At 51.7% G+C, this 26,528-nt stretch overlaps 1 protein-coding gene across 1 annotated transcript; it reads left to right on the forward strand.

The window, feature by feature from the left end:
- The first annotated feature begins 1,519 nt into the window (after nt 1–1,519).
- RAB5C (RAB5C, member RAS oncogene family) lies at nt 1,520–26,086 on the forward strand. The gene is made up of 6 exons (XM_059148749.1): nt 1,520–1,669; nt 21,130–21,383; nt 22,939–23,090; nt 23,298–23,420; nt 24,573–24,666; nt 25,162–26,086. Exons 2-6 carry the CDS (start codon nt 21,218–21,220, stop codon nt 25,275–25,277), a joined length of 651 nt encoding a protein of 216 aa, XP_059004732.1. The 5' UTR covers nt 1,520–1,669; nt 21,130–21,217; the 3' UTR covers nt 25,278–26,086.
- The last annotated feature ends 442 nt before the right edge of the window (nt 26,087–26,528 follow it).

Here is a 26,528-nt window from a genome sequence, read left to right on the forward strand (position 1 = left end):
GGAAAAGGAGCCCATGGGACGCCCCACAGATCCTGTATAATTGATCCTGTACCTGTTGCAGGATAGGTACAGCAGGGGCTGGGGAAAAAGCTTGTCACCAGCTCAGAACCTGCCAGGAATTCCACTCTGCCTTCCTCTCCTTTGCTCTCCTAAGCCTTTCTTCCATCTTAGCTTTTGCTTCTCAGATGATCACTGCAGGGGTGCAGGGGTGGGGAGATGGGGGTTACAGATATTGTTAGAAAGAAGCACCCTGAGGGAGACAAACCATAAGTGACTCTTAATCTCACAAAACAAACTGAGGGTTGCCGGGGGGAGGGGGTTTGGGAGAAGGGGGTGGGATTATGGACATTGGGGAGGGTATGTGATTTGGTGAGTGCTGTGAAGTGTGTAAACCTGGTGATTCACAGACCTGTACCCCTGGGGATAAAAATATATGTTTATAAAAAATAAAAAATTAAAAAAGAAAAAGAAAGAAGCACCCTGGTGACCAGATGGATCCAGGTGTGGGCAGGCTGTCCCAGACAGGTTGATTCGCCAGCTCAGGCTCCAAGTATGATTGGTGTTACCAAGTGTCCCAGGAACAACGCCAACAGCACTGAGGGCCTGAGCTTTGATTCCATACGGGTTTTGAGGAGTGTTCCTGGGAGTGGGACGCCAAAGCAGAGGAGATACCGGCCTGTGTTGGGGGATGGGGGTGGGCGGAGACAGAAGTGGTCCTAATGCATATTGAGGGAAGGAAAAAAATAGAAAAATAGAAATAGTCCTGATCCATATGGAGGTCAAGGTGGGGGAGGCAAACAGAAGTGGTTCTAGTCTGTGTGGATGGGGAGAGCCAAAGCAGAAGTGGTCCTGCTCTGTTTTTGGCATCAGAGAAAGAGCTGGTTCTGGTTGGAGGTTGGGAGTGGGGACAGGCAGAGTTAAAGGTGATCCTGGTGTGGCTTGGGGTCCAGCCAAAGGAGGAGGGTCCTGGTTTATGGCTGACAAGCGGCAGAAGGTCTCCCTTTGATCTCACCCAGGAAGTCTCCACAGAACCCTTCTTATAGCACTTGAATCACCTTCCCCACCACAGAATGTCCCCCACAGTCCGGTTTCCCCGAGCTGACTTGGCCGGAGAAAGCGCAGACAGGGGCTTCTCCGGTTTAGCCAGCGCTCAGGACTGTGGCCTCATGTGCGTATTCATTCACACCATGTTTTTGCTTTCCCAACTCTGCACACACCGCCTTCTGCCCTCTTCCAGCGCTCCGCCATCCTCCTCCCCTCGGGGCTCCTGGAACCCAGGGTGACGCGGTTGGCAGGCCTGGCTTTAAAAAGTTCCCAGTCGGGCTCCGCCTAGCCGGCAGCCGGCTCCACCCAAAGTCTAAATCCCAGGCGGCCACCGGCTCCTCCCAGTTCTGTGAACTACAAGTCCCGCCATCCCTCGCGCGGGTTCTCCCGCCTCACCCGTGCTCCCCACAGGCGTCGCCTGTGAGTCGGCCAAGAGCGCCTCCCATTGGTCTCTCCGCCCTGTCAGTCACCTGGGAGTATTGAGGGGCGGGTCTGAGGTGGAGATCCAGATCCGGAGCGGCTGAAAGGCGGAAGTGGAGGCCGGAGCCTGGGACACCGCCGGGGGGAGAGGAGCGGAGCCAGTCTGAGCCCCGGCCCCAAGTAACGCTGCAGCCCCGGAGCCGCCGTGAGTGTGCCTGTCCCGAGACCCAGTGTCTCGCTTGCGTTGAAGCCTCTTCGGGGCAGTACTTCCTCCCGCCCAACCTCAGCTTAGGGGGATACTGACCCCTCCCCCGACCCGTAGCCCCCACTTAAGGGGCTCCCCAGGCGTCGGGCCAAAGTGGGGGCCCTTCTTTCCATCTTTTACCTGCCCTTTATGAGCCTTGGGAAACCGCCAGGGCTCTCCTCTGGACTGTCCAGTCCAGTTGTGGAGGGAGAGACCCCAGATTCTGTTTCCTCTGCTCCCAGAACTGAAGGAATCTTTGCTGGGTATGAAGGAGCCTGTCTTCCTTCTCTATAGAGGTGGCGAGGAGTGCTGTCTGTCGTCGTTTTCCTCTCCCCTCGACCCCGTCCCATAAAAAGTTGTTCCCTCCAGCCCTAGAGAAATTTTATCTCGATTTCCTGGGGGGCCGAGGGGTCCTGGGTGAGAGCCTGCCACACTCACAGGCTCCCACAGCTCCTCACTTCCTCTCTTTCTTCGAGCCAGGGAGCCAGCCAGGATCTCGGCAGAATTTCAAGTCTGGGCCACTTTTTAGAAACGAGCTGTCTTCTTGTCTTGCCCCCTCCACCCCCAACCCTGTCCTCTAGTTATGTTGTTCTCTAGTTGTGTTCTCTGAGTGTATCTCTCTTCCTGCCTCTGAAAAATTTAGCTGAGGTTTGCTTAATCCTTAGCTACAGATCACAGATCAGGGTGGATCTGCCCATTCATTATCTTCTCTCACCCCTCCTCTCCCCCTCCCCCTTGCTCCAGGCTCAGCCCCATCCTCCCAGAGCACGTGAGTTGTTTCCAAGCTGCTTCAGAGGGACTGCTTCTCCTGGGACTGCTTCTGCTGGTCTTTAGGGAGTAGGGGAAAGACAAAAAATGAGGAGTGTGGTATTGAAGGGTCCTGGCCTATCTCTTTCCCACTCTCAAAAACACACATGCACCTCCTTGATCAACAGGTCTATGCCACTTCTGTCTAGTCTCGGGGCCTCTTCAATCCCTTCTGGGCTTGGACAAATTGTAGATTACAGAGGAGTAAATTGAGACCACAGTGGCACCTCTGGGTTCTTAATGTGCTAATTTTTGTAGCCCAAGGAATTCCCAAGCATGCCAGAAAGTACTGATTCCTCCACAACACCCCCTCCCCGCCGCCTGCCCCCGCCCCCCAGCCTTTCCAAAAGGCAGCCTGTACTGACATCTGATCCTTGTCTATTGCTTGGAACTTAGGTGTGTGAAATGGCTGTTGTCTCAGACCAGGCTTGCAGGTTTTGTTATGTGGCCAAAGTACAGGCCAGAGACTGTACCTTAATGAGAGTAGCCTGACTCTTTGAGGCCATGACTGATCCTTGCTATCCTTAGCCAAGGAAGAGAGAAAAGACTATGTAGTCTTGGGAATTTCTGTAGCTCTTCAGTGTTCTGGGCCATCTTTACTGCCCTTACAGTGCTAAACATTTTTTGTCTTGGGACCTTTTTGACTAGTGCCTGACACCTACAGACATTTGAGCTAGACCTGGGATGCATTTATTTCATTGGGGGGGGGGGAGTGGAGGGAGGACGAACAAGTGGGGAGGGGGTCAGAAAGAGAGAGGGAGAAGCAACCTCTCTGCTGAGCAGGGAGCCCGATGTGGGGCTCGATCCCAGGACTCTGAGATCACGACCTGAGCCGAAGGCAGACGCTTCACCGACTGAGCCACCCAGGTGCCCCCATTCATTTCATTTTTATCAGACAACAAGAACGCCTTCATTTATTAGGGTCAGCTAATAATGGATCACAAGCTCTCTATCTGTGGTCGTCTTTGGAGGGTCGTTGGAGACTTCTGCAGTCAGCCTAGTTTCTCTCTAGTCTGGTCAGCCCGTGCCTCTGAGGGACAAGGCCAGAGAGGCTGCCTGCTCACTGACCATTGGTGTCTGACCGAACTTACCTCCTTGGTTTCTGTGGTTTCTGGAACTCTTTTGGAGTCCCAGGATGAGGCTGCCAGCCTTCTGAGGGGACCTCCTTTGTCTGGACATGCTCTCCCAGCTAGGATTCTGAAATAGGTTTTTTTTGAAGGAGAAGCTCTCCTTTAGAGAGACGTGGAAGGCATCAGTGCCCTGGGTAGTTAGGCAGCCACTTCTGGCATCCAGGGTTTGCAGAGTCCAAGCAGTGATCTGATGTTGCTTGGCAGAAAGAGGGAGGGCTCTGTGTGAGACAGAAGCCTCTCCTCTCTTGCCTCTTCAACTAGTTGGACTTTCCTGCATTCATACAATAGAGAGGAGGTGGTAACAACTGATTTTTTTTTTCAAAGATTTTATTTATTTATTTGACAGAGATCACGAGTAGGCAAAGAGAGAGAGAGGAAGGGAAGCAGGCTCCCGGCCAAGCAGAGAGCCCGATGCGGGGCTCGATCCCAGGACCCTGGGATCATGACCCAAGCCGAAGGCAGAGGCTTTAACCCACTGAGCCACCCAGGCACCCCGGTAACAACTGATTTTTATTTTATTATTGTTATTTCCAAAATTTTTTATATTTTTACTTGAGAGAGCAAGCAGAGAGAGAGAGAGAGCATGAGCAGGGGGCAGGGATGGGGCTGAGGGAGAAGTGGATTCCCTGCTGAGTGGGGAGCCTGACACAGGGTGATCGCAGGACCCAGGGATCATGACCTGAGTTGAAGGCAGACACTCAACTGACTGAGCCACCCAGATGCCCCAACAACAGGTTTTTAGAAATCATTTCAAAGTTGCAGTTTTTTAGTGCATGTTTCTTATAGGAAACAAAGTTCTTTTCACACCTGTTCCTCGCAGAGTCCTGGGAGATAGTGGGATTTGTATCATTTTAGAGATGATGCTGAAGGAATTTAAGTAGCTCGCCTTAGGTCTTCCAGTTAGAAAGCTTGGGCTGTTAGAAAGCTGGAGCTTGGGATTTGAGAGTCGATGTGCCTCGTCTTCCCTGAGAGTGAGCCCTCCTTGGGTCTGTTTAAGGAATGAGCACACAGGGTGAGCAAGCAGGGGCCCTAGTGCAGACCCTTCACCATCCCTCGTCATTGTTGCCCCTCCTCTGCTTCCGTTTTCTTCCCCACCCCCCACTCCACTCTCCTATCCTCCTGGATCCCCATCTCCTCTGCCTCCATGGACCATGGCAGTTATGAGTCCCAGGTCAGTACTCTCCAGGGCCTGACAGTTTGCTGACATCTGTACCGTTAATTTCTGGGAACCTGAAAGCCGTGATGGCTAGAAAATGAAAGTAAAAGTGAGTGGGCTCAGGGGTCTCTCCGGGCAGGGTTATGGGTGATGGGAGCCAATAGAGACTGCTTCTGCTTCACTCCCCTCCACCACCACCACCACATTCTCCTTGGTGGTGCTGCTGCTGCTTGCAGCTGGGAAGATGGTGGCTCTCCACCAGGAGCTCCTTTTGCCAAAATTTACATGGAAACAGCAAGGTCATAAATTTAAATTTAGCCCCATGAAGCAAGTACTTCTTAGAGAGAACTTTCTTCCTCTGACCCTTGCCCGGTAAACAGTTGGTATGGTAGGGTGGAAAGCACGAGAGCTGGAGAGTCAGCCCCAGCTGAGTTGTCATCTGGACTCCCCCACTTAACCAGTCACAGGGCCTTGGACTTGCTACATGACTTTGTTGAGCCTCTGTTTCTTCCAGTAAAATGGGGATACAAAGTATTTTGCAGAATTAGAAACAGAGGGTAAAGGAGCTAGTTCAGACCCTGGCACAGGATAGATAGACACAAATAGCAATTTTGTGGATTGGTGAGGTTCTGAAGACGAATTATAATTCATCTCTAGGATTTTTTTTTTTTTAAGATTTTATTTATTTATTTGACAGAGAGACACAGCAAGAGAGAGGACACAAGCCAGGGGAATGGGACAGGGAGAAGCAGATTCCCTGTGGATCAGGGAGCCCAATGTGGGGCTCCATCCCAGAACACTGGGATCATGACCTAAGCTGAAGGCAGATGCTAACGACTGAGCCACCCAGGTGCCCGCATCCCTAGGATTCTGATTCAGCATCTGTACCAGGTGTTGCTGTGATGCCTGGTGCTTTGCTTGATGGTTTCGCATGTTGTCTCACCTTGTAGATAGCAATCAGAGTTGTTGTAGGTTGTCTTCCCATTTTACAGAAGAGAATGCTCAGCCTTGACACTGCTTTTCCCATTGGTCTTCTCAGACCCTGCTGGGGTCATGTGCTGTGGAGACTCAGAGCCGGAGACTGAGAGAGGGCTTTGCGTCTTCTAGGTCCTTCCATTCTCCTCTTAAACGTTTTTGCATTAAAAAAAGTCCTGGATCTGTTACAAATAATGCAAAGTTTTCGTGAATCTAAGCTAAAACAAGAAACTCAAAGGCAATATTTTGGTTGTGGCAGGCTGCTTCGTGTTCAGTTCCTAGATTCCTGGCGTTTTTGCATTTCCTCTCCTCTGACTTTAGTTGGGGTACTTTTGTTGGGGCTATTTAAGAAGCCCTGCTTCAGATAGGATTTATAAACTGGGATGGCACGAAGGTCAGGGGCTTTCAGGAGCCATGGCAGAGGAGAATTGGAGTATTTCTTAAGGAGCCCTCCTCATGAAGAACCCGATATTTTAAGAGACTAGTTTTCAGATTATATATCTCCGTCTCCTCTTTGTAGGAACAGTAATACAAGTAAAAGTGCAGCTTTTTCAGCTTTGCTTGCTGTGCCACGTGCTCTCCTTAGCCCTTCGCATGTCGTGACTCCTTAATCCCCAGGAGGGCCGCTCTGTGTTGAATCCCCTTGTTGAGGTGGGGAACTCGACAGCCAGCGGTCACAATCCAGTCTGTACTCAGATCCCCATACAGCACAGCCCTTCTGGCCCCATGTCTGGGCTCTGTGCTCTTCCCTTTGCCCAGAGGGCTCTTCTCCCCCTCCCCGGCCTGAGAGCTGCATCTCCAGACCTTGCTCTCCAAGTGCAGGTGGAACATCACTTCCTCTGTGAAGCCTTCTCTTCCCCCAGGGAGGCTGAGGGCTTCTCCCTGCACTTCCTCTCAGCACCCCTTGTCTACTGCATGAACCCTATAGGGGCACAGATCATGTCCTGTTTTATCCATGCGTCCAGTCCTCACCTGGTCCCCATCACGGATGCCCCCTCCTGCGGTTGTTAAAGGAAGGGGCAGACATTCCTAGTTGCCCTTGAAGCACATGGCTGGTTCACATCCTTGAACACACACTTTCTGAGCTCACACAGCGTGGACCTGGTGAATCCGGGAGTCACTTACATCCATCTGACCCCAAAGCCTGGGCTGTATCTTTGGCCTATCCTCAGGCAAGTTGCTCACAGATGGGAGACCAAACAGGTGGTTGGGAGTCAAGGTTACAGTGCAGATGACATAGGGGTGGGGACAGGTCACAAACTAAATTGCCAGAGCAATCTGCCACTCTCAGTCTTTCCAGTGAAGGGTTTCTTTTCTTTTCTTTCTTTCTTTCTTTCTTTTTTAAAATATTTTATATATTTATTTGACAGAGATCACAAGTAGGCAGAGAGGCAGGCAGAGAGAGAGGGGAAGCAGGCTCCCCGATGAGCAGAGAGTCCGATGCGGGGCTCAATCCCAGGACCCTGGGATCATGACCTGAGCCGAAGGCAGAGACTTTAACCCACTGCACCACCCAGGCGCCCCTCCAGTGAAGGGTTTCGTCAGGAAAGGTGGCCATGGCTTTGGTCGTCCACAGTCCCGTGGGTCACCTTCTACAGTATGAGTATTTGATCGCTAGGCTGCTGCAGCTTCTCGTGCTGAGGCGGCACTGAGGCCAGGCCGGGACTTAGCGATGATCACTGGGAGTGACTTTAACTCTGGTCTAAGGGTGCTGCTTGGCACATCTGCTACGCTCATTCTCGAAGGAGGAAGGTCTTAAGAGAGTGGCATCAGCAGAGGTGTAGACTGGCAGTGGTGAGAGCAGCCTTGTCTATGGAACCTGCTGGCATGGACTTTAAACTCCCAGGCCCCGTGCCTGTGGAATGTGGTTCTTGGGACTGTTGGTGCAGCTCCTGCTGCCCCTCTTCCCGTCTGCCCCTTGGGCAGCTCCCTGTAGAGTTAGTTAACTTGTCTTAGGAATGTGAGTTTATGGTCACTGGAGTCCTTGGATTTCATTTTGTCACAGGATGAGCCAGTGCCTGCCTTTTGTTTTTTTTCTTCTTTTTTAAAAGATTTTATTTATTTGAGAGAGAGAGCACAAGCAGGGGGAGTGGCAGAGGGAAAAGCAGGCTCCCCACTGAGCAGGGAGCCCAATGTGGGGCTCGATCGATCCCAGGACTCTGGGATCATGACCTGAGCAGAAGACAGACAGTTAACCAACTGAGCCACCCAGGTGCCCCTCTTTTTTTTTTTTTTTTTTAAAATAAACGTTATTTCAGGATAGTTTTGGAACAAGTGCACACCGTAGTACAGTTTTCTCACCTGCCCAGTGTCCACCATTAACATCTTATGTTAACACAGTACATTGGTCACAATGAATGAACCAGCTTGGATACATAATTATTACTTAAAGGGGCACCTGGGTGACTCAGTCATTGGACGTCTGCCTTTGGCCTTGGTCGTGGTCCCAGGGTCCTGGGAATTGAGTCTTGTGTCAGGCTCCCTGGCTCAGTGGGAGGCCTGCTTCTCCCTCTCCCATTCCCCCTGCTTGTATTCCCTCTCTCGCTGTCTCTCTCTGCCAAATAAATAAATAAAATCTTTAAGAAAATTATTAATTAAAGGCCCGTACCTCATTCATATTTCCTTACCTTTTTCTGTTCCAAGATCCCCTCCTGATACTATACGGAATTTAGTCATCGTGCGGCCTTAAGGCTCCTCTTGGCGGAGGCGGTTTCTTAGACTTCCCTTGTTTTTGTGAGCTCGACCATTTGAGGAACACTGGTCAGGTATTTCTTAGTGCGTTTTTCAGTTGGGATTTGTCTAACGCTTTCCTCACGGTGACACGGAGGTTAAGAGTTTTGGGGAGGCAGACCGCGCAGGTGAAGGGCCTCTGTCATCATGGTCAAGGGCACAGCCAACTACCGTGACTTGTCACTCTTGGTGTCACCCTCGGCCACGTGGCTGAGGTGATGTGGGTCAGGTTTCCCCACTGTGACATCATGGTCTCCCCGCTGACCCCATGTCCTGTCCTCTTGGGAAGGAAGTCCCTCTGTGCTGCGCACACTGTAGTGACATCCCTCTCCCTGAGGGCCGTGGATCTGCACGAATTATGTGGAATTCTTGGCACGGGGGAGATCGGTCTGCCTTCCCTCATTTCTTCCTTTCTTCATTTATTTATAATGGTCCGAACTCTTGGGTACTTATTTTCACCTTCAGTTTATAAAATCCAGTACTACTTTGTCATATTGCTCAGGTTGTTCCAGGTCTGCTCCCTGGGGAGTGCTGTCTGTGCCCTTGGGGCCACCCCCATTTCCTTTTTTGAGCACCTCTTCACTCCTTGGTGGTGTGACAGGATGCTCCAGGCTCCCCTTGTCTGCCTCCTGCCCCAGGCCTAGAATCGGCTGTCTCTCCAGGACTGCACTGCCTTCTTAGTAACCATTTCCGCCAAGTATGTCGATCCAGAGCTGTGTACATGGGTTCAAGTTGTGTCTCCTCTTGGTAGCTAGTCTCTGAAGACACTGGAAGTAGACAAGGTGGAGATGCCCCCCGGGGAGATGTGTGTGTGTGGGAATCATGGTGGTTGACCCCAGTAGCAGGGCCGCTGCTTCTTGACTCACACGTTCATACGTCCCGTAGCCCTCCCTGATGCTTGGACTGATTCACAAAGGGTCAGGTGTGGTTTTACTCTGGAGTTTACTGTCCCTTTGGGAAGATGAGCTACATCATCATCCCGGACTTCAGGTGCTAAGCTCTCCAGCCCAACCTTCTAGGGCTCTGGGTCTTACAAGAGAGCCCATGTGGCCTGGGCCAGCGTTCTTTTGCTGCCATTCAAAAACAGACCTCCCCTTCAGGAGGGTTTCTGGCTCTAGGCAGGCCCAGGGCTGTGGCTGTCACTTTGAGCTGTGATCCTGAATCATTGAATAGCTTAAATCCTTCTGTTGTACTGTCAGCCCTCTGAAGTGTAACTTGAGCCCTTCTGGAAACACTAACTTGGGATCTTAACAGGAGTTGGTTTACAAGCCTCTAATCTTTCTATTCATAGCTGCATGTGTGTCCCCTTTAGGTGGCTCTGTCAGAGCATCCTGGGGCGTGGGGGAGGGCGTGGGTGGCCTTCCTCACCCTGGCTGCTCTCCTAGTCATCACATTGCTCTCTGAGCTGCTCGGAGGCTGTGGTGATTAATGACGCCGATTTCCAAACCTCTAGCATTTCCAGCCTAGTTCTTTAAAAGGAACTCTGGTTTCTTTGTCAGCTGTCCTGGTCCTGTCCCCTCCCCCACTCCACAACTGAACTACTTCTTCCCTTTCCTGAAAGAGGCTTTGAAATGGAAGGAAGGGCATTGGGCTTTAAGATGCTTTCTCTTGTGGGGCTCTTTCTTTCTCTCTCTCTCTTTTTTTTCCCTAAGGGGTTATGGTTTTCTGGTAGAGGGTTCAACTTTGCTAGTTTTTCTGGATCATGGTGGTCCCTCCTCCATTCTTGTGGCTTTGGAAGCCAGTCTCCAGAGAATACGTGGTTATGGTTACTGACAGACACAGGACGTCAAGGGTGAGCTGGTCCTTTTTCCAGGACACTGTTGAAAGTCATCGTCTCAGTCTGTTTGGGCTGCCATAGCAAAATGCCACAGACTGGATGGCTTATAAGCAAGGAAATTAATTTCTCACAGTTCTGGAGGCTGGGAGTCCAAGATAAGGGTGGCATCCAGCATGGTCAGGTTCTGGTGAAGGCTATCTTCCAGGCTGACTTCTCGCCTCACCTGGTGGGAGGGGAAAGGGAGCCCTCTGGAGCCTCTTTGAGAAGGGCACTAACCCCGATCATGAGTGTGCTACCCTCCAGCCTAATCACTTCCCCAAGGCCCCACCTCCAGATACCATCACCCTGGGATTAGGATTTCAACATACCAATTTGAGGGGTGGGTGGCAGGACACAAACATTCAGACCCTAGCAGTTGTCCTGTTCAGCGTTCTCTCCCAGGAAGGGGCACTGAAGTGTGGGGTCCAGGGAGAGAGCAAGAGAATGAATGTGTGACCCGTGGATAACATACTGATTGAGGATCCGCTTCCTTCGCAGGGACTTCCAGGGCCAGGGGCTTCCCCACCTCAGCACCGTGGACCAAGTGCTTGCTTGGATTTAGGCCCCCTGCTGGGAGTCTTTCCGGAAGCCTCTTCCCAGCAGCTCTAGGAGATGGGGGCCCTAGTCTCTCTGTTTACATGTAAGGAAGTGGGGGCCGTGACACAATACCAGGTCACCCTAGTACATAGTGGCTGCGGGAGTGGAACTGGAGTCGCTCTGACTCTGGCACTGGTGCCCTTAGCCCCTGTGCAGAAGGAACCTAGTAGGTCCTGTCGGGGGTAGTGAGGAGGCTCTGCAGCTGGGTTGTGGCTCTGTGGGGTTGGGGGGGAATGAGCCGACTGGCAGGTGGATGTGGATTTAAACCTTCAGCTGCCCCATCACTTGCCAGACCCAGCCAGGCCTATGTACCACATTTATGAGCACATGCTGCACATCAGGCATGACATTAGGTGCTGTTAAAGGAAACCCAGGGACACCTGGGAGGCTCTGTTGGTTAAGCTCAGGTCATGATCCCAAGGTTTTGGGATCGGGTCCCGTATTGGTCCCCTTGCTTAGTGCAGAACCTCCTTCTCCCTCTGCCTGCCGCTCCCCCTGCTTGTGCTTGCTTGCATTCTCTCTCTCTCTGACAAATAAAATCTTAAAAGAAAAAAAGGGGCTCCTGGGTGGCTCAGTGGGTTAAAGCTTCTGCCTTCGACTCAGGTCATGATCCCAGGGTCCAGGGATCAAGCCCCACGTCAGGCTCTCTGTTCAGCAGAGAGCTTGCTTCCCTCTCTCTCTCTGCCTGCCTTTCTGCCTACTTAGGATATCTCTCTCTGTCAAATAAATAAATAAATCTTAAAAAAAAAAATCTTAAAAATGAAGGAAACCCGTAGTGCAGCCTTTCAGAATTTTGTTGTGAGGTCCTTCTCATCTACAACAGTGGCCTTAATTTCTCAACATTTTCACTCCTCATCCTCAGGTCCCCAAGTTCTCCAGCCTCATGCCACCCTTAACAGCCTCGTGATAATTTGGGGCCATGGATTAGTGAGATTCATTTCACTGAAACTCGTTTAGACCCAATCATTGCCTGGTTTCTTCACCTGGCACTATTTCTGCATTTTGTTCAGCAAAGATTAAGAAAGAAAAAGTCAGCCTAAAACATTGTGCTTTGGTCTCTAGGCTCCTGAGAGCAGCCCCGGTCCCTCAGATTTCACAGTGGGAACTTTGACCTTGTTTTTTTGTTTTTTTTTAAGATTTTATTTATTTATTTGACAGAGATCACAAGCAGGCATAGAGGCAGGCAGAGGTGTGGGGGAAGCAGGCTCCTTACTCAGCAGAGAGTCCGATGTGGGGCTCGATCCCAGGACCCTGAGACCATACCTGAGCTGAAGGCAGAGGCTTAACCCACTGAGCCACCCAGGTGCCCCTTTGACCTTGTTTTTTGTTCATTGGGCAGCCTCTGACCACAGCATATGTGATGTCTGAGCAAGAGGAATTTGGTTTGCTGGTGTCTGATACCGGATTCTCTTTTCCCCGTTTGCCTCCCAAACACAGCCTCTGTCCCCTGCTCTCTGTTTAGGAGCTGAGGGCAATGAATTAAATTGGCTTTCTTTTGTTTTCAGATTTTCTGGAAAGTCAGGGAGGGTTTGTGAGGGGCATCAGTTGCACTTGTTGGTATGAGTAACCGGATGAACAGGTGTTGCCGATGACCCTGACATTCAGCAGAGGTTCTTGGCGTCTTTCTGGGCCTCGGCAGCAGCCGAAGTGGCAGCTGTTCCAGCTGGTGCTCTTGGTCCCTGCTGAGACCCTCCCGCGCCAGAGGGGAAGACGGGCCCTGCATTGCTGAGATTCCAGTAGTCCTGTAGTAACTGCAGGAGCAGCACCAGCGCAGCGTGTTGTCTACAGGGACCCCATGCCTGTCCTCACTCGCTTTTATGCTACCCGGGCTCCTCCACCCCCCGGGGCCGCAGCCAGTGTGGGTGGCGCCAGGGAAGCTCCTGTGCCTTGCCTGGCTTTCTTCTTAGCATCTCACCTGGCACCGGCACGTGAAGAGCTGGGTGGTGGGGTATGAACCACCCCTCAGCCTCAGGCCCGTCTGCACCAGGCCTCATAGCCAGGGGGTGTGGCTTTGTGCTGCAGAAGGTGCCAGACTTCACATGGAGCTCTTGCTTGAGGCTTCTTAGAGAGCTGCCCTGGTTGGGGCCAGGCAGTCTGCCACAGCCTTGCTGACTGGGCTGTGCTGAGTCAGGGACTGGGTCCCCTTAGGGAGAAGAGTCTCTTGGGACTGCCAGTGTTGAGTGCCCAGGGCCCCGGGTGCCTCTTAGAATCAGAATGCAGGACAAGCCTTGTCTGGTCGCAGCCTCACAGTCCCCTGTCTGTGTGGCCTTCCTCGCTAACCTGCCACCCAAACGCCTGACTCCTCTGTTGGCCAGCAGGACCCGGGAATGAGGATCTCAGAGCTGCCCATTGATTCCTCGGGCCCTTCTGTGGACAGTTACAGACAGTCCACACTGACCAAGTCGTGTCAGCAGATAAGTGTTGTAACCGCATCCTCTCTCCCCCCAACCCACCAGCAATCTTCCTGTGGGCACGGGAAGAAAGGGAGCAGGGACTGGAGGTTTCCATCCTCTGCCTGAAAGTTAGCGCTTGCTGAGTCAGCTTCTGTCCGCCTCTCGTGGACTGTCTGTTGTGGATTGCTGAGGAAGCGGCGCAAAGCTCAGGGAAGGCTTTCTTGATGTTCTTGCTGGGGCAAGGCTCTGGGAAGCTGGGAGTCTGTCCCTCAAGAGTGGCTTCTGCCTCACTCAGCTTGGCATCTTTCTGCTCAGGAGAAAGGGGCTCTAGAGCCCCAGGTTCTGCCTGGATGGTAGAAAGGACCACTTGGTCATGCGCATCTAGGGTTTAAGCATCCTAGAGCCCCTGCACTCTGGCTCCTTCTGCAGGTATTAGAGCAGTTGGTGGCCTCAGCTGGAGCCCCTGTGGACCCCACCAGTGCCCTGTGGTGGGGAAGTCCAGGCATCCAGCCCCAGAGGGGCATTCTCACTGAAAGGGGAGTACGATGAAACTGACCAGTTGAGGGAATTGGGTGGGCAGCTGGGGGCAGATTCAAGGGAGGGGAGCCAGCTCACTCAGAGCCCCTATCTGGGCTGATTTACCTCGCTCCCTCCTGGAAAGGGAGTGCTCTTACTCTGACCATGGAAACGTGGCAACCCCTTCCCCTCCTGCTGCCAGCTGTCCTAATCCTGAAGCCCCTACTTACCCGTGGCAGGAGGGGCCCTGGCCCGACTCACCCCATCAGCATTCTCCCCAGATCTCAACGTGCGTGGGCTTTTAAGCTTCTGGCTTCCAGGGCCAAGATTCCTCTGTTGCATTCCAGGTGGGACACAGGTCCTCTGTGTTGCAGTCCCATAGTCCTGGTCACATAGAATGATGTTCCTCTCTTTGATTCCATCTCCCAGCCTGCACCCCTATACCCCTTGTTCTCAGCGCACACTCTCCGGACTGGTTGGAGAGTGCAGAGCCCCACTGGTGTAACCTTTCTCCTCATTGAAAAGACATAAATGTCACCTTCTCTTCTTATTATGAAGCTTGAAACAACTTTAAAATTCTTCAGTCCACAGTTAAGAACAGATACATTCTCGGTATGTGCATAGCAGTCCTATTTCTGTTGAACCGTGTTTGCTTGTGCCTTGTTAGGTGGGTTCCTTTGTTCTGTCTTGACCTTTTTTTTTTTTTTAATTTATTTAAGTAATTTCCGCACCCAGAGTGGGGCTCGAACTCATAACCCTGAGGTCAAGAATCACATGCTTCTTTGAGCCAGTTCGGTGCCTCTCTCTTGGCCCTCTTCTAATTCAGGCATCATCTTTTTGTTTATCTTTATTATTCTGAATTTTGTCATACTATAGAAGAGGCAGAAGGTGTCTTATATACCTTCTGACTGGTTTCATGTCATTTATAAGCTTTAATTTCTCACCATTGTAGGCAAAATCCTATGCTAGAAACACTCCTTACCTTTTTACTGACCTGGAACTCACACGTTGTAAGATTAACACCTCTCAGTTGGGCAGCTTGATGGGTTTTTACGTTTATGGACATATGTGTGTCTGCCTCCCAAATCAAAATAATAGAATTTTCCCATCGAGCAATATTTTTTTTTCCGGTTGATACAAACTCCGTTTTCTGTTGTTAGAGGCCATATCCTGTGGAAGCCCACATCGAGGGTGGCCGCCCTTCTTATTTGCAGTGGCTGTAATAACGTTGTCAATATTCTTGGGTTTTCTAGCAGTGATGGGGGAGCTCTGTTAGAGTCACGAGTCCTGGGCTTGGACTCTGCCACCACCTGGCTGTGACCCTGGGCAGGCCACCTCAGCTCATCTTCATCTCCTCCGTAATTGGAAAGAGGAGGATTAGGTCTTCAAGGACTTTGTGCTTTGACAACCAGTGTGAGTCAAAACTAGTTAGGCCCGAGTAGTATAATAAACCTGTCATTTGTCAGAGCCTCACCTTCAGCCTCATACTGCGCGGTACACACTGTATATTGTTGCACTTAACCTCCACAGCAGCCCCATGCGATCAGTATTAAACAATGCTGTGTTCTAGATAAGAGACTGAAGCTCACAGCAGACGCTTGTCTGACTTGGCCAAGGTCACTCAGCTAATAAACGGCGGAGCCAGGCTTTAAGTTCAGTTTCCTAAGTCCCAAGCTGCCACTTGCCCCGGGGGAAGGCTGACGAGTGTCTCATGTGGCTCATAGCTTGTGTTGCTTCAGACTTTTCTTCCTTCTGGCTCTGCCGCCAGCCAGAGGCCCGGGGAGTCCTGCTGTGAGTCTGCCTTCTGGTCCTGTGTGCTGGTCGGTGGTGATTTTCTCCTTAGGGGAAGAGCTGTGTTCTTGAGCCTATGGGTGAATCATATCCTCCCTGGCTGATTTGGGCTTTTCAAGGTCTTCCACCTCCACCTTTGAACCCAATTACCTTTCCTCCTGTGCCTCACGTTTGGATCTCCTTAAGGGAACAAATTGCTTCTGCTCTCGCCTTTTCTTGCCCAGCTCTTGTGGTGTTAAATATTCAGGAATGCTTTCATCTAGAGTAGAGTAGAGCTGAAGAGTCCCTGGCCAGAACCACCTCTAGGGGGCCCTGGGCGGGGCGGGTCACTTGGTTCACAGTCCTTCCCCCTCCCCTCCAAGGGCTAACCTTGAGTGAGCCCTTCTCAGCCTCTGGTCAACAGAGTCTGATTGGTTTCCCTCATCAGCTCACTATCCAGGCTGTGCCAGGACTGTCAGCTAGAGGAAGTCTCTGAAGCAAACAGGAAGCACGAGAGACACCCATCAGCTGGAATTGCTCACTCTATTACCAGGAAGGACAAAAAGTATGAACTGGGTGACTTCATGCTTAGAGAAGAGACGTTTCTGGTGAAGGCTAGAGCAAAGGGCGATAGTCCCGCAGCATCTAGTGTCGTGAAGGCCTCAGTAGTTGGCTCCCACCCCCAAGCTGATCCCGCTCTGTTGTCCATGGCGCTGATCTGGGGGTGTCTTACTGTTTTCTTGCATTCCTCCCTCCTTTCTCTATCAGCTCTAGCTCGTGTGCTTGAGTTGGCTGCCTAGAATCCTTGGGGGAACTTATTTTATAAAAACATTCTCTGGACTCCACTTCTAGAGATTTTAATTCAGGGGGCTAGGGTTATTTTTCTAAATGCCCTGTGTGGTTCTAATAACAGAAAGTTTGGTATCCACTTACCCATAGTGTCCAGAGTAGAGAGAAGCCAGGGTAAGGCAGAGCAGTGTTCTGCTCTCTCTCTGGCACCCGGCCCCAGAACCGGCTGGGTGTATGTTCAGGAGCGTAGGTCCTTCTGCCCTTTCATGTGCATTGCTGGGGAAAGTGTAGTGCACCCCCCAGCCCTTGCAGTCGCTCCCATTTCCTGTGAAGATGATGAGGTTGGGGATAGTGCTTCCTCTCCATGACCTCTGAACAAACCAAGGCTGAGATTTGGAGGGTGAGGGGAGCAGCTCATGTCAAGGAGAGTCTTTTGTCATGGTCTGAAGCTCTACCCATTTGAGCAGCTTCGTGAACATATCCAGGAGGAAATCCATCCTACTTACGTGTTTTTCCTGGTGTTGGAGAAACTGGCTTAAAAAATGAAATCTTTGGCCCATTCTGTATCTTGTAAGAAACTGACTACAACTTGGGCTCTTTTTTTTTCTTTTATCATTTAATTTTTTAAAAAGATTTTTATTTATATGCCAAAAAGAGCGTGAGCAGGGGGTGTAGCAGGCAGAGAGAGAAGCATGTTTCCCCTCAGAGCAAGGAGCCCCATTCGGGACTCGATCCCAGGACTCTGGGATCATGACCTGAGCCAAAGGCAGACGCTTAACTGACTGAGCTACCCATGTTCCTGGTTTTGTCTGAAAGAAGACTTTTTTTTTCAACAGTAGTTTTGGTTATAATTCCATCACCTGAGCACCCGTGGATAATTCTTGCCATTGGTTCAGAAGATTCCCAGCAGCAGGCAAGCTCAGTGCATGAAATTACCTCTTTGCCACCTGCTAGGGCGCATCCTCAGCTTCCCAGGCTTGGGAGTGGAGGGCAGAAAGCTTCCTGGGGTTCTGGGTGTGGCCTTCACCTGTCTGAATCACTCCCTGGTCTTCATGTGCCCTTTGGGGCAAAATCAGCTTCCTCCATGGCTTTGTTGTCTGGGAAGTTTGAATACCTTTGGTCATGTGACCACCAAGTGAGGCCAGGAAAACCACGAGGCCACGCAGGCCATAAAAAGTACAATATGTGCCTGCTCAGGTGTCTCTGGAGGGCAGGACCAGCATCCAGGCAGAACATGTCACCAGCCTGTGTGTGCCAGGCAGAGCACCTACAGCACTTTATTATTTTTTTTAAATATTTTGTTTATTTATTTGACAGAGATCACAAGTAGGCAGAGAGGCAGGCAGAGAGAGAGAGAGGGGAGGAAGCAGGCTCCTTGCCAAGCAGGGAGCCCGATACAGGACTCGATCCCAGGACCCTGAGATCATGACCCGAGCTGAAGGCAGAGGTTTAACCCACTGAGCCACCCAGGTGCCTGACCTACAGCACTTTAAAAAAAAAAAACAAAACAAAACAGGGTCACCTGGGTGGCTCAGTGGGTTAAGTTTCTGACTCTTGATTCTGCCTCAGATCATAATCTTAGGGTTGTGAGATCAAGCCCTGTATTGGGCTCCCCACTCAGGGGGGAGTCTGCTTTTTTTCCTTCTCCCTTCTCCCACTCCCTGCTTGGTCTTTCTAACTCTTTCTCTCTCTCTCTCTGTCTCTAAAATAAATAAAACATCTTTAAAAAGATAAAAAATTTAAAAAATAAATAGAAACTAAGCCCTCCTCCAGACCTTTATCAAAACCTCCAGGGGTTGGCTGCACAGGTGATTTTGACATGCAGACAAGGTCAGGGACCGCTGGATAAGAGTTATTTGTCCCTCCTCCTGGCTTGTTAACAATACCAGGTTCTGTCTGGGAAGGATCTGGAAACCCACTGATTGGATAGGGACAAGACTTAGATGTTATCTCTGTGTTTCTTGACTTGTGGGTGCTGGTTACTCCCCACCCCAGTAGCCCTCAGCCCCAGCTGCTCTGGTTTTGTTGCAATTGGGGACTTCATCTTCTGTCTCCATTCCCTCATACCTCCTGTAGTGCCCCAGCCACACTCTGCCGCCCAGCCAAGATGATGTGTCACGTGGATTTGTGGTAATAACCAACTTGTAATTCCATTGTGGTTTCCCTCTGCTGCTGTCGCCCTGCCTGGCCCTGGGCAGCCCCTCCCACTGGTGGAAGTAGTCAGGGCCTGCAAGATCCCTGTGACTGTTGGCGGGAGCCCCACCTTGCAGGCCAGCAAAGCCACTGCCACGAAAAGGGGGGGCTCATTCACCAGCAACCAGACACCAAACACAGGGTGGGCGTTGTCTCCAGCATTCTTCCCACGGGCAGAGAGATGGGCTGGGAGATAAGGGAGCGTGCAGGCAGCCTGTGTCTAGCTCTGTCACCTGTGTGCCGGGTGGCCGTGAGCTGTGCATATGTAACATCTGAGCGTCAAGCTGTTTACCTGAAGGAAAAAAAAAGGGGGATTGTTTTAAAGCTTAAGGGAGGTGATGGTTGTGCAATCACTCAGTAAATGCTAGCTATCTCTCCAACTGATTTCCTTGGTGAGCACTCTGAATTCCCAGTGTGTAAGTAGGCCTTGTGAAGAAGGCTCGCAAAGAAGCCAGAAGCACTTAGGCCGCCTGGGTGGCGCAGGCAGTTAAAGGGGTTGGGTCTTGATACCAGCTCAGGTCATGATCTCAGGGTCCTGGGATGGAACCTGGCATTGGGCTCTGTGCTCAGCGAGGAGTCTGCTGAAGGATTCTCTCTCATTCTGCCTCTCCCACCATGCATGTGGGCACATGCTCCTTCACTCAACGCACTTTCTCTAATAAATAAATAAAACTTAAAAAAAAAAGGAAGCCAAAAAAGCTAAAAGCATAGACCCTGCCTCAAAGGGCCATAGAGTCTTGCAGACATCAATGACTGGGTGAAAAGAGAACCCCATAAACTGTAAAATATGGTGGAACTAGCATTTCTTGTCTCTCATCGAGATCCCCCCCAGCAATAGTGCCTTCCTTTATTCTTGGGGAAGAGGTGGCTCCCATTTCAAACCTCTTTTCCTTTGGCGCAGTCCAGAAAGGAAACTGTTGTTCCTGGCTAGTGAATCATTCTTCCTGAAGCTCACTTTTTAAATGAGTTGCCAGGAGGACAGGGATGTGAAAAAAGGATTTCAGACTGAACAAAGCAAGCCCTTTGCTGTCAGCTTCTTGCGTGAGCATAGCCCATCGCTTCCCACATATATGTCCTGTTCTTCATTCACGCCCCCGTCCTCTGACTGTGGGGGATGCACTCCCCTTGCTCAGGGGACAGGTGAGGGCTGGACTTGGGATCTGCTTCTAAATACTCTACCTGCATTGACTCCATCATGCCAAGGGTAGTTGAATCAAAACTTTCTCTTTCAGGGAGCCTGGGTCGCTCAGTGGGTTAAAGCCTCTGCCTTTGGCTCAGGTCATGATCTCAGGGTCCTGGGATCGAACCCCGCATTGGGCTCTCTGCTCAGCAGGGAGCCTGCTTCCCCCCTCCCCCCGCCACCCGCCTGCCTCTCTGCCTACTTGTGATCTCTGTCAAATAAATAAATAAATAAATAGATAGATAAAATCTTTAAAAAAAAAACTTCTCTTTCCAGCTTAGGTTCAGATGCTGTACAGATGCTCAGGACCAAATACCTCTCTCAGCACTCGTCTGTAAAACATCATGTATATGTTCTGTTATTTTTTAGTGTAAATCTTCTGGAGGCTTCTGAAGATAGGCTCATCCTTCTTTGCGCCTCCAAAGCTATCGCTAACAGTGACTAAGCTGTCACCAGCTGCTGGGGGTGCAGGTCTCGGTGTCCCTTGTCTTTGCCCTCCCGTACCTCCCCGGTTCTTTCTCTGCGTCACCCTCCGCCTCTGCCAGTAGAGAATGGAACTGAGGTCTCTGTTCATAAGGGAAATTTGGCAGCTGTTCCGACTGCCAGCAGAGCTCTCTGGCTTTGGTGTGTGTTTTGTGTTTTAATGTGTATGAGACTTCTGGCCCATCACAAATGAGACACCTGAGGGAACAGGTTCAGGATGGAGGAGCGAATGAGGCTTTGACCCCAGTGCACAGTCCAGCCTCAGACTGAGAAAGTTGGGCGGTCCTTCTCGAGATTGCAGGACAAAATGGCTATTTTGGCAACAACTTGCATTGGCCAGGCCCTCCCTGGTCCCCGAGTACCCACAAGCACTTGAGCTTGAGCTTGCTACTGGGACTCCCCGTGCCCTGGGCAGTCTCACCACTCACTCTGGCTGTGCACAGTGGTGGGCCGAGAGCTTAGCTAATGGACTGCAAGTTCATTATTTGTTCACCTACATCCTGGCGTGTTCCCAGATGATTTTTTGATACCCCAAGGCGCCTGTTAACTGCCACCAGGCTGCCATATGCTCGTTCTCCTGTGTGTGTTTAAATTGTATGCACATGCACATAGTTGGGATCGGGAAGCCAGTATGTTTGCTCAGAACCATGAGCCTTAAAGTTGGGAGACCACTTTCACTGCTCAGATGATTGTAGAGCAAATGGACTTGTCGTACATCCTAGCTAGGGCTCTTCGGCTAACTTCTGGGGCCTGGGGGGCCAGGAGTTGGCAAGAGGGGAGGTAGTTAGGTCCCTGGTCGGGGGGCAGAGGGAGAGACATGTGATCGAAGAAGGCCTCGCTGAGCAGCCGTCTCTGGACTGACCGGTACTGCTGATCTCTCTTGCAGTTGGAGGTCCCCCTCCTCCCTGAGTGCCTCTTCGCACAGCGCCGGCCCCCGCCCCACGCTCACTGGTACCACTACAGCAGGACGGGCCATGGCGGGTCGGGGAGGTGCAGCGCGACCCAACGGACCAGCTGCTGGGAACAAGATCTGTCAGTTTAAGCTGGTCCTGCTGGGGGAGTCCGCGGTGGGCAAATCTAGCCTCGTCCTCCGCTTTGTCAAGGGACAGTTCCACGAGTATCAGGAGAGCACAATTGGAGGTGAGTGGGCACAGGGGAGTGGGGTAGTCTTGGGAATGCCGGAGAAATAACTTGGCCTTGAGGAGAAAGGAGCCGCTTGCCCAGAGAGACTTAACGCGCGGGGTCGGCAGCACCTCTTCCTCACCTGGGCCGTCAGATTGAATCCAGCAGCCGGTCTCCCCCGCAGTGTCCCAGTAGTCCTCCTTCAGAACTTGGCTCATGGTTACAAACTGGCTGCTTCTCCTAATGACGCCACTGGAATATTGTGTGGCCTTGGCTAAGACCTTCCCACTGCCCTGGCCTTTGGGAGGGAAGAGGCTGGGACTGCATCTCTGAGGGTCCTTCCTGCTGTGCCAGACAGTGCATCTGTCCTGGCCTCTCCTACTTTCCAGAATGGGGAAATGGCCTGGTGAGTGGGCCAGTGTTCCTGAAGCTGACCTTTACCCTCGAGCACAGAGGCCATCCTTGATTTCCCAGTAGTCAGCATTTTAGCACGGAATGGTCTGGACTCGGTCCCCCGCCTTAGTGGCCAGGACAAACCTTGAGGGGCCAGGGCCGACCTTGGGCTTGAGTCATCCTTTCTCTACCCTCTTGGTAGGAGGTTTCCAGGCAGCTGGAAGCTAAACGGGCCGTGTCAGCAGTCTTCTGCTGCCTCCTCAGCACTCAAGTCAGGAGCTGGAGAGAGGGAAGTGAGGCAGTCCCCGGGCCCCTCCTTGAGCAGTGTGTTGGGGGGTAGCAGACAAGGCAAGCAGGCTTCCCCACAGGGCTCTCTGGGAGCCTCTGCTGGGTCCCAGGGCGTAGGGGGCTCCCACCTGCCTTGCCCAGCTCTGGGACTCCTCTGAAGCATATGCACAAGCGCTATGTGGTCCCTCCTTATCTCCTCAGGCCCAAGATAGGGTCATTGTGTTCCCTGAAGGTTGAGCCACAGCGTGCCTGTGGCCAGTCAGGAGTGGGTCAAGGTCAAAGTGGGGGGTGGTAGCTAGCCGGCATGGCTGGAGGTGGCAGGGGCAGCTGGGAAGCCAGCCACCCGGCCTCCGCCTGGCAGCAGAACAGCGTGTACTCTCAGGCGTCCCCAATGTAGCTGAGTGTGTGACAGTGTCCTCAGGAAACCGAAGGCCAGTAACACCCCTGGGCTGGAGCAAACTCAGGGACTGTGGAGGTTTCCAGCTGGACTGTTCTCTGTGAGGGGAGGGAGGAGGAGGAGGAGGGGGGAGGAGTGGGTGGGCCCACCCCACCCTTCTGTGCTTGGAGAAGTTTTGCCTCTCCTTCCCCTTGCAGCATTCCTCTTCAGAGGGTACTCCCGAAATGGCTCTAGGGCGGGCAGATTTCCCCGCTGCCCTTGCCTGGGTGGGTCTGTAAAGCCTGTGCAGCCCCCTGCCGCCTCAACACGTGGCAGAAAAACACAGACTCCACGTACCCTCCTCGGGGCTGCCTTGGCTGTGGGGCTGAGGGCTTCTCTGGGCCAGTCGAAGCAGGGGGCCTCTGAGTGCCAGAGCCCAGGTATGGTACTAGAGACACCTGGGGGGGGGGCTTCTGGATTCCTTCCTGCCTTGTAACACCGCTTTCCCTCTTACAGCGGCCTTCCTCACACAGACAGTCTGTTTGGACGACACAACAGTCAAATTTGAGATCTGGGACACAGCTGGACAGGAGCGGTATCACAGCCTGGCCCCCATGTACTATCGGGGGGCCCAGGCTGCCATCGTGGTCTATGACATCACCAACACAGTAAAGATTTCCCCTTTCTTCTCGACACTTTGTTCCTGGATGGGGGTGTGGGCAGATTTCCTTTGTCATTTGGGGGGAGTGTCTCACCAGAATCTCCAGGGCGATGACAACTTAAATGGCTTGGCTCTGCCAGCTCGAGCTTCTCTAGTGAATGGCCCTGGGCAGAATGCCTCCTCTGTCTCTGACATTCTGGCCTTGTCTCCCCAGGACACGTTTGCACGGGCCAAGAACTGGGTGAAGGAGCTACAGAGGCAGGCCAGCCCCAACATCGTCATCGCGCTCGCGGGGAACAAGGCGGACCTGGCCAGCAAGAGAGCCGTGGAATTCCAGGTGGGGGGATGGATGGGACTTGGGGCCGGGTCAGCCAGCTCCACTTGCAGCTCAGCCTGGGCTGCTCCGGGCCTTTGCCACGGGCCAAGCCGGGAAGTGGCAGGTGAGCTTGTCTCTGCTGTCCTCTCCGGACTTGAGCGCGGGCCTAAAGCAGTTGTTTGCCTCTCCTTGTTCTTTTTCGTTGGTTGGTGACGTGTATGCATAAGAATCACTGAAGCTGCTGCTTATTTTTTATGTAAACTGACTTTTTAATGAAATGTACTGAAAAAGAATTACTTTTTTTCCATATATCACATGCACAAGTAAAATTTACACAGTAAAAGAAGGTATATAGGACGAAATGCAAATCCTTAATTCAGAAACTCAGCTTCCCTTCCCCCAAATGCATCAGTTTCTCATTTTTAGAAACGTACACATGTGTATGAATCTCCTCCTCCCCTTTTTTAAAAAAGATTTTATTTATTTATTTGAGATGACGGGGGGCAGGGGAGAGCACAAGCTGGTTGGGGCAGGAGCACACTGCCCACTGAGCAGAGAGTGCAATGCAGGGCTCAGTCCCAGGGCCCTGGGATCATGACTTGAGGTGAAGGCTTGAAGTCAAGCCTTGACTTGAAGTCTTGATCTTGAAGTCAAGATGTGTAACTTGACTGAGCCACCCAGGCGCCCCTGAGTCCTGTTCTTTACATTGATCGGAGTGTGCTCTGTGTACTGTACATTTTTACCAGGCCCTAACTGATGGGCTTCTAGGTCGTTTGTAATATCGAAAGACAGAAACAGCACTGCGGTCAATATCCACAGACTTTTTTGTGCTTTTTCCATTTGTGCAAGTGCATTTGTAGGATAATGTTCTAGAAGTATTTCCTGGCTTAGTGATTTTGAAGAGTAAGAAGGCACAGTGGACCTAGGGAAACCTGAGTGAAACGTCTGCTAATGTCTTTGAGCTGAGAGGAGCTGTATGTGAAGCGAGGCCCTTGGGGTTATGGTGCAGGTGTCTGTAGCGGGAGGCACCAGGCAGGAGAGCCCTCGGCCTCTGCATTGTGTCTGCTGTGTATAAGGCGACTGTGATGAGGGAAGATTTTTATCCTGGGCCCTGGCCCCTGCCAACTGTCATCATTTCCCTCCTACTCACTTTCTCACCTCCATCCAAATCAGGAAGCACAAGCCTATGCAGACGACAACAGTTTGCTGTTCATGGAGACATCAGCAAAGACTGCAATGAACGTGAATGAAATTTTCATGGCAATAGGTGAGTTGCTCGCCTCCCCTCCGCTGACCCGGGTCCTATCACTTGCCTGCTGTCGGTAGTACGTAGTAAGTAGGTCTTTAGGGTCCCCGTATTTAATTCCCAGATGTAGATAGTTCACCCCCAGAAGTTTCTAAAGCCTTCCAAAGTCTCAACATTTTACCTTCTTACCCTTAGCTTATCACCCACCTAAAACCCTGCACGATCCTCCCCCTAACCTACTTCTTAGGATTTTTAGGCTTATCTGGTTCCGTAGTGAGTCATCCTGCCCAGGTTCAAATCCTTATTTTATTACCTAACTCCATGGTCCTAGGCAGGTTGTTTAACCTCTTTTTGCCTCAGTTTCCCAGAACACTCAGAATGCACGTGGCACATAGAAGCAAAGCCCTCAGTGGGCTACCACACACCAGGTGGTACAAAGGCCATCTTCCACTCAAGTGGACTTGGAAGGCCACTGGGTACCCCCCAAACACATTTTCCCCCTCCTCTTCCAAACAGCTAAGAAGCTTCCCAAGAATGAGCCCCAGAATGCAGCGGGTGCTCCGAGCCGGAACCGAGGTGTGGACCTGCAGGAGAACAACCCAGCCAGCCGGAGCCAGTGTTGCAGCAACTGAGCCCCCCTTGCCTGCCCACTGCCCCCACCTCCTCCGCCTGACCAACCCGACTGGAATCCACTCTAACCAATCGCACTTAACGACTCGGGCTACCACTGGGGGGGTTGGGGGCAGGGGGAGGGGTCTGCCATGATTTCTCCATAGAATTTTGATCATAGGCCGGAGTGAGTTATTCCACCTGCACCTTTCTGTACAAATACTAATTCAATTTTAAGTCTTAAGTCACTTTTTTAATATATATGATCTGCTCTTCCCACTTCCAGCCCTTTCTACTGCTCTCCCACTCTTCCTTTGCTGGTAGTAGCCACGTGCCCGTTTCCCACCCCCCTTGTATGTGTGGAGGCGGGGGTTTGGAGCAGGTACCCTTCTTTCCATCTTGCTGGTGAGCAGACTCAGCAAGAGCATCCATGTCCTTACCATGTTTGGAATGGGCTTGGTTCTGGGTGGTGGGGAAGGCCCTAGAGGCGGGGGAAGGGAGAGGCAGCTCTTCTCTCAGATGGCGGTCACCAGGCCACCGCCCCCACTCACCCCCGGACTCACAGCTGGGAAAGAAACCACAGCATTATCACAGCATTATTGTGACAGCCACCAACTCCTTGTCCACAACCTGCCCCTTCTCCCCATGTCACCCTGACCTCTGGCTCTGAGCCCTGTTCTGACCAAATCACGATGATGAGTATTTGGGGGTGGGTGGGTAAGGGGGGGAAGTGGGAGGGGATGGAACCAACTTTTTCTGTATTTTGTATTGTATGTTTTCTTCAACATGTAACCAATCAGTATCTTGTCAATATAGTCAGCCGATCAATCGACCTCCCACTTGTCTTCCTTGTCTTTCTCTGGCAGAGTTTATCAGACCATATCCACTCTAGCTTACTTGAAGTTAATTTAAAATGAACCACTGAATCCTGTGGAACAGAGGCTTCCCCCACACCCCCCTAATGAGGGGATGCTGGTGGTCATGGTAACCAAGAGAAAGAGGCCCTTACTGGTACCAGCTCTAGGGGGGTGAGGGTGGAGTAAGAGTGACCTGGGGCTGAATCTCACCAAGTTTGAAACTGAGGGGCCTGCATTTGCCTTTCCCTCTAGATTGTACTGGGGTGATGTGCAGTTTGTATTTGAAAGTAGTTGGCCTCTGGAAACACCAGAAACAACCTCTTTGGGGTTTTTTGGTTAAGTCTGTACCTTGTGAAGGACTGGGTCCTCTCACCCTCTTCCCAGGTGACTTCTGGGACCTTGGGCTGCTCTTGAGGC

The sequence above is a fragment of the Mustela lutreola genome, chromosome 15 (assembly GCF_030435805.1).
Source record: "Mustela lutreola isolate mMusLut2 chromosome 15, mMusLut2.pri, whole genome shotgun sequence".
Classification (NCBI taxonomy): domain Eukaryota; kingdom Metazoa; phylum Chordata; class Mammalia; order Carnivora; family Mustelidae; genus Mustela; species Mustela lutreola.

Excerpts from the sequence above, each read along its gene's own strand:
- RAB5C (XM_059148749.1), top strand. The coding sequence starts at position 21,218 with ATGGCGGGTCGGGGAGGTGCAGCGCGACCCAACGGACCAGCTGCTGGG. Across the intron at positions 21,384-22,938 it reads TCAGGAGAGCACAATTGGAG|CGGCCTTCCTCACACAGACA; the intron begins GTGAGTGGGCAC and ends TCCCTCTTACAG. Across the intron at positions 23,091-23,297 it reads TCTATGACATCACCAACACA|GACACGTTTGCACGGGCCAA; the intron begins GTAAAGATTTCC and ends TTGTCTCCCCAG.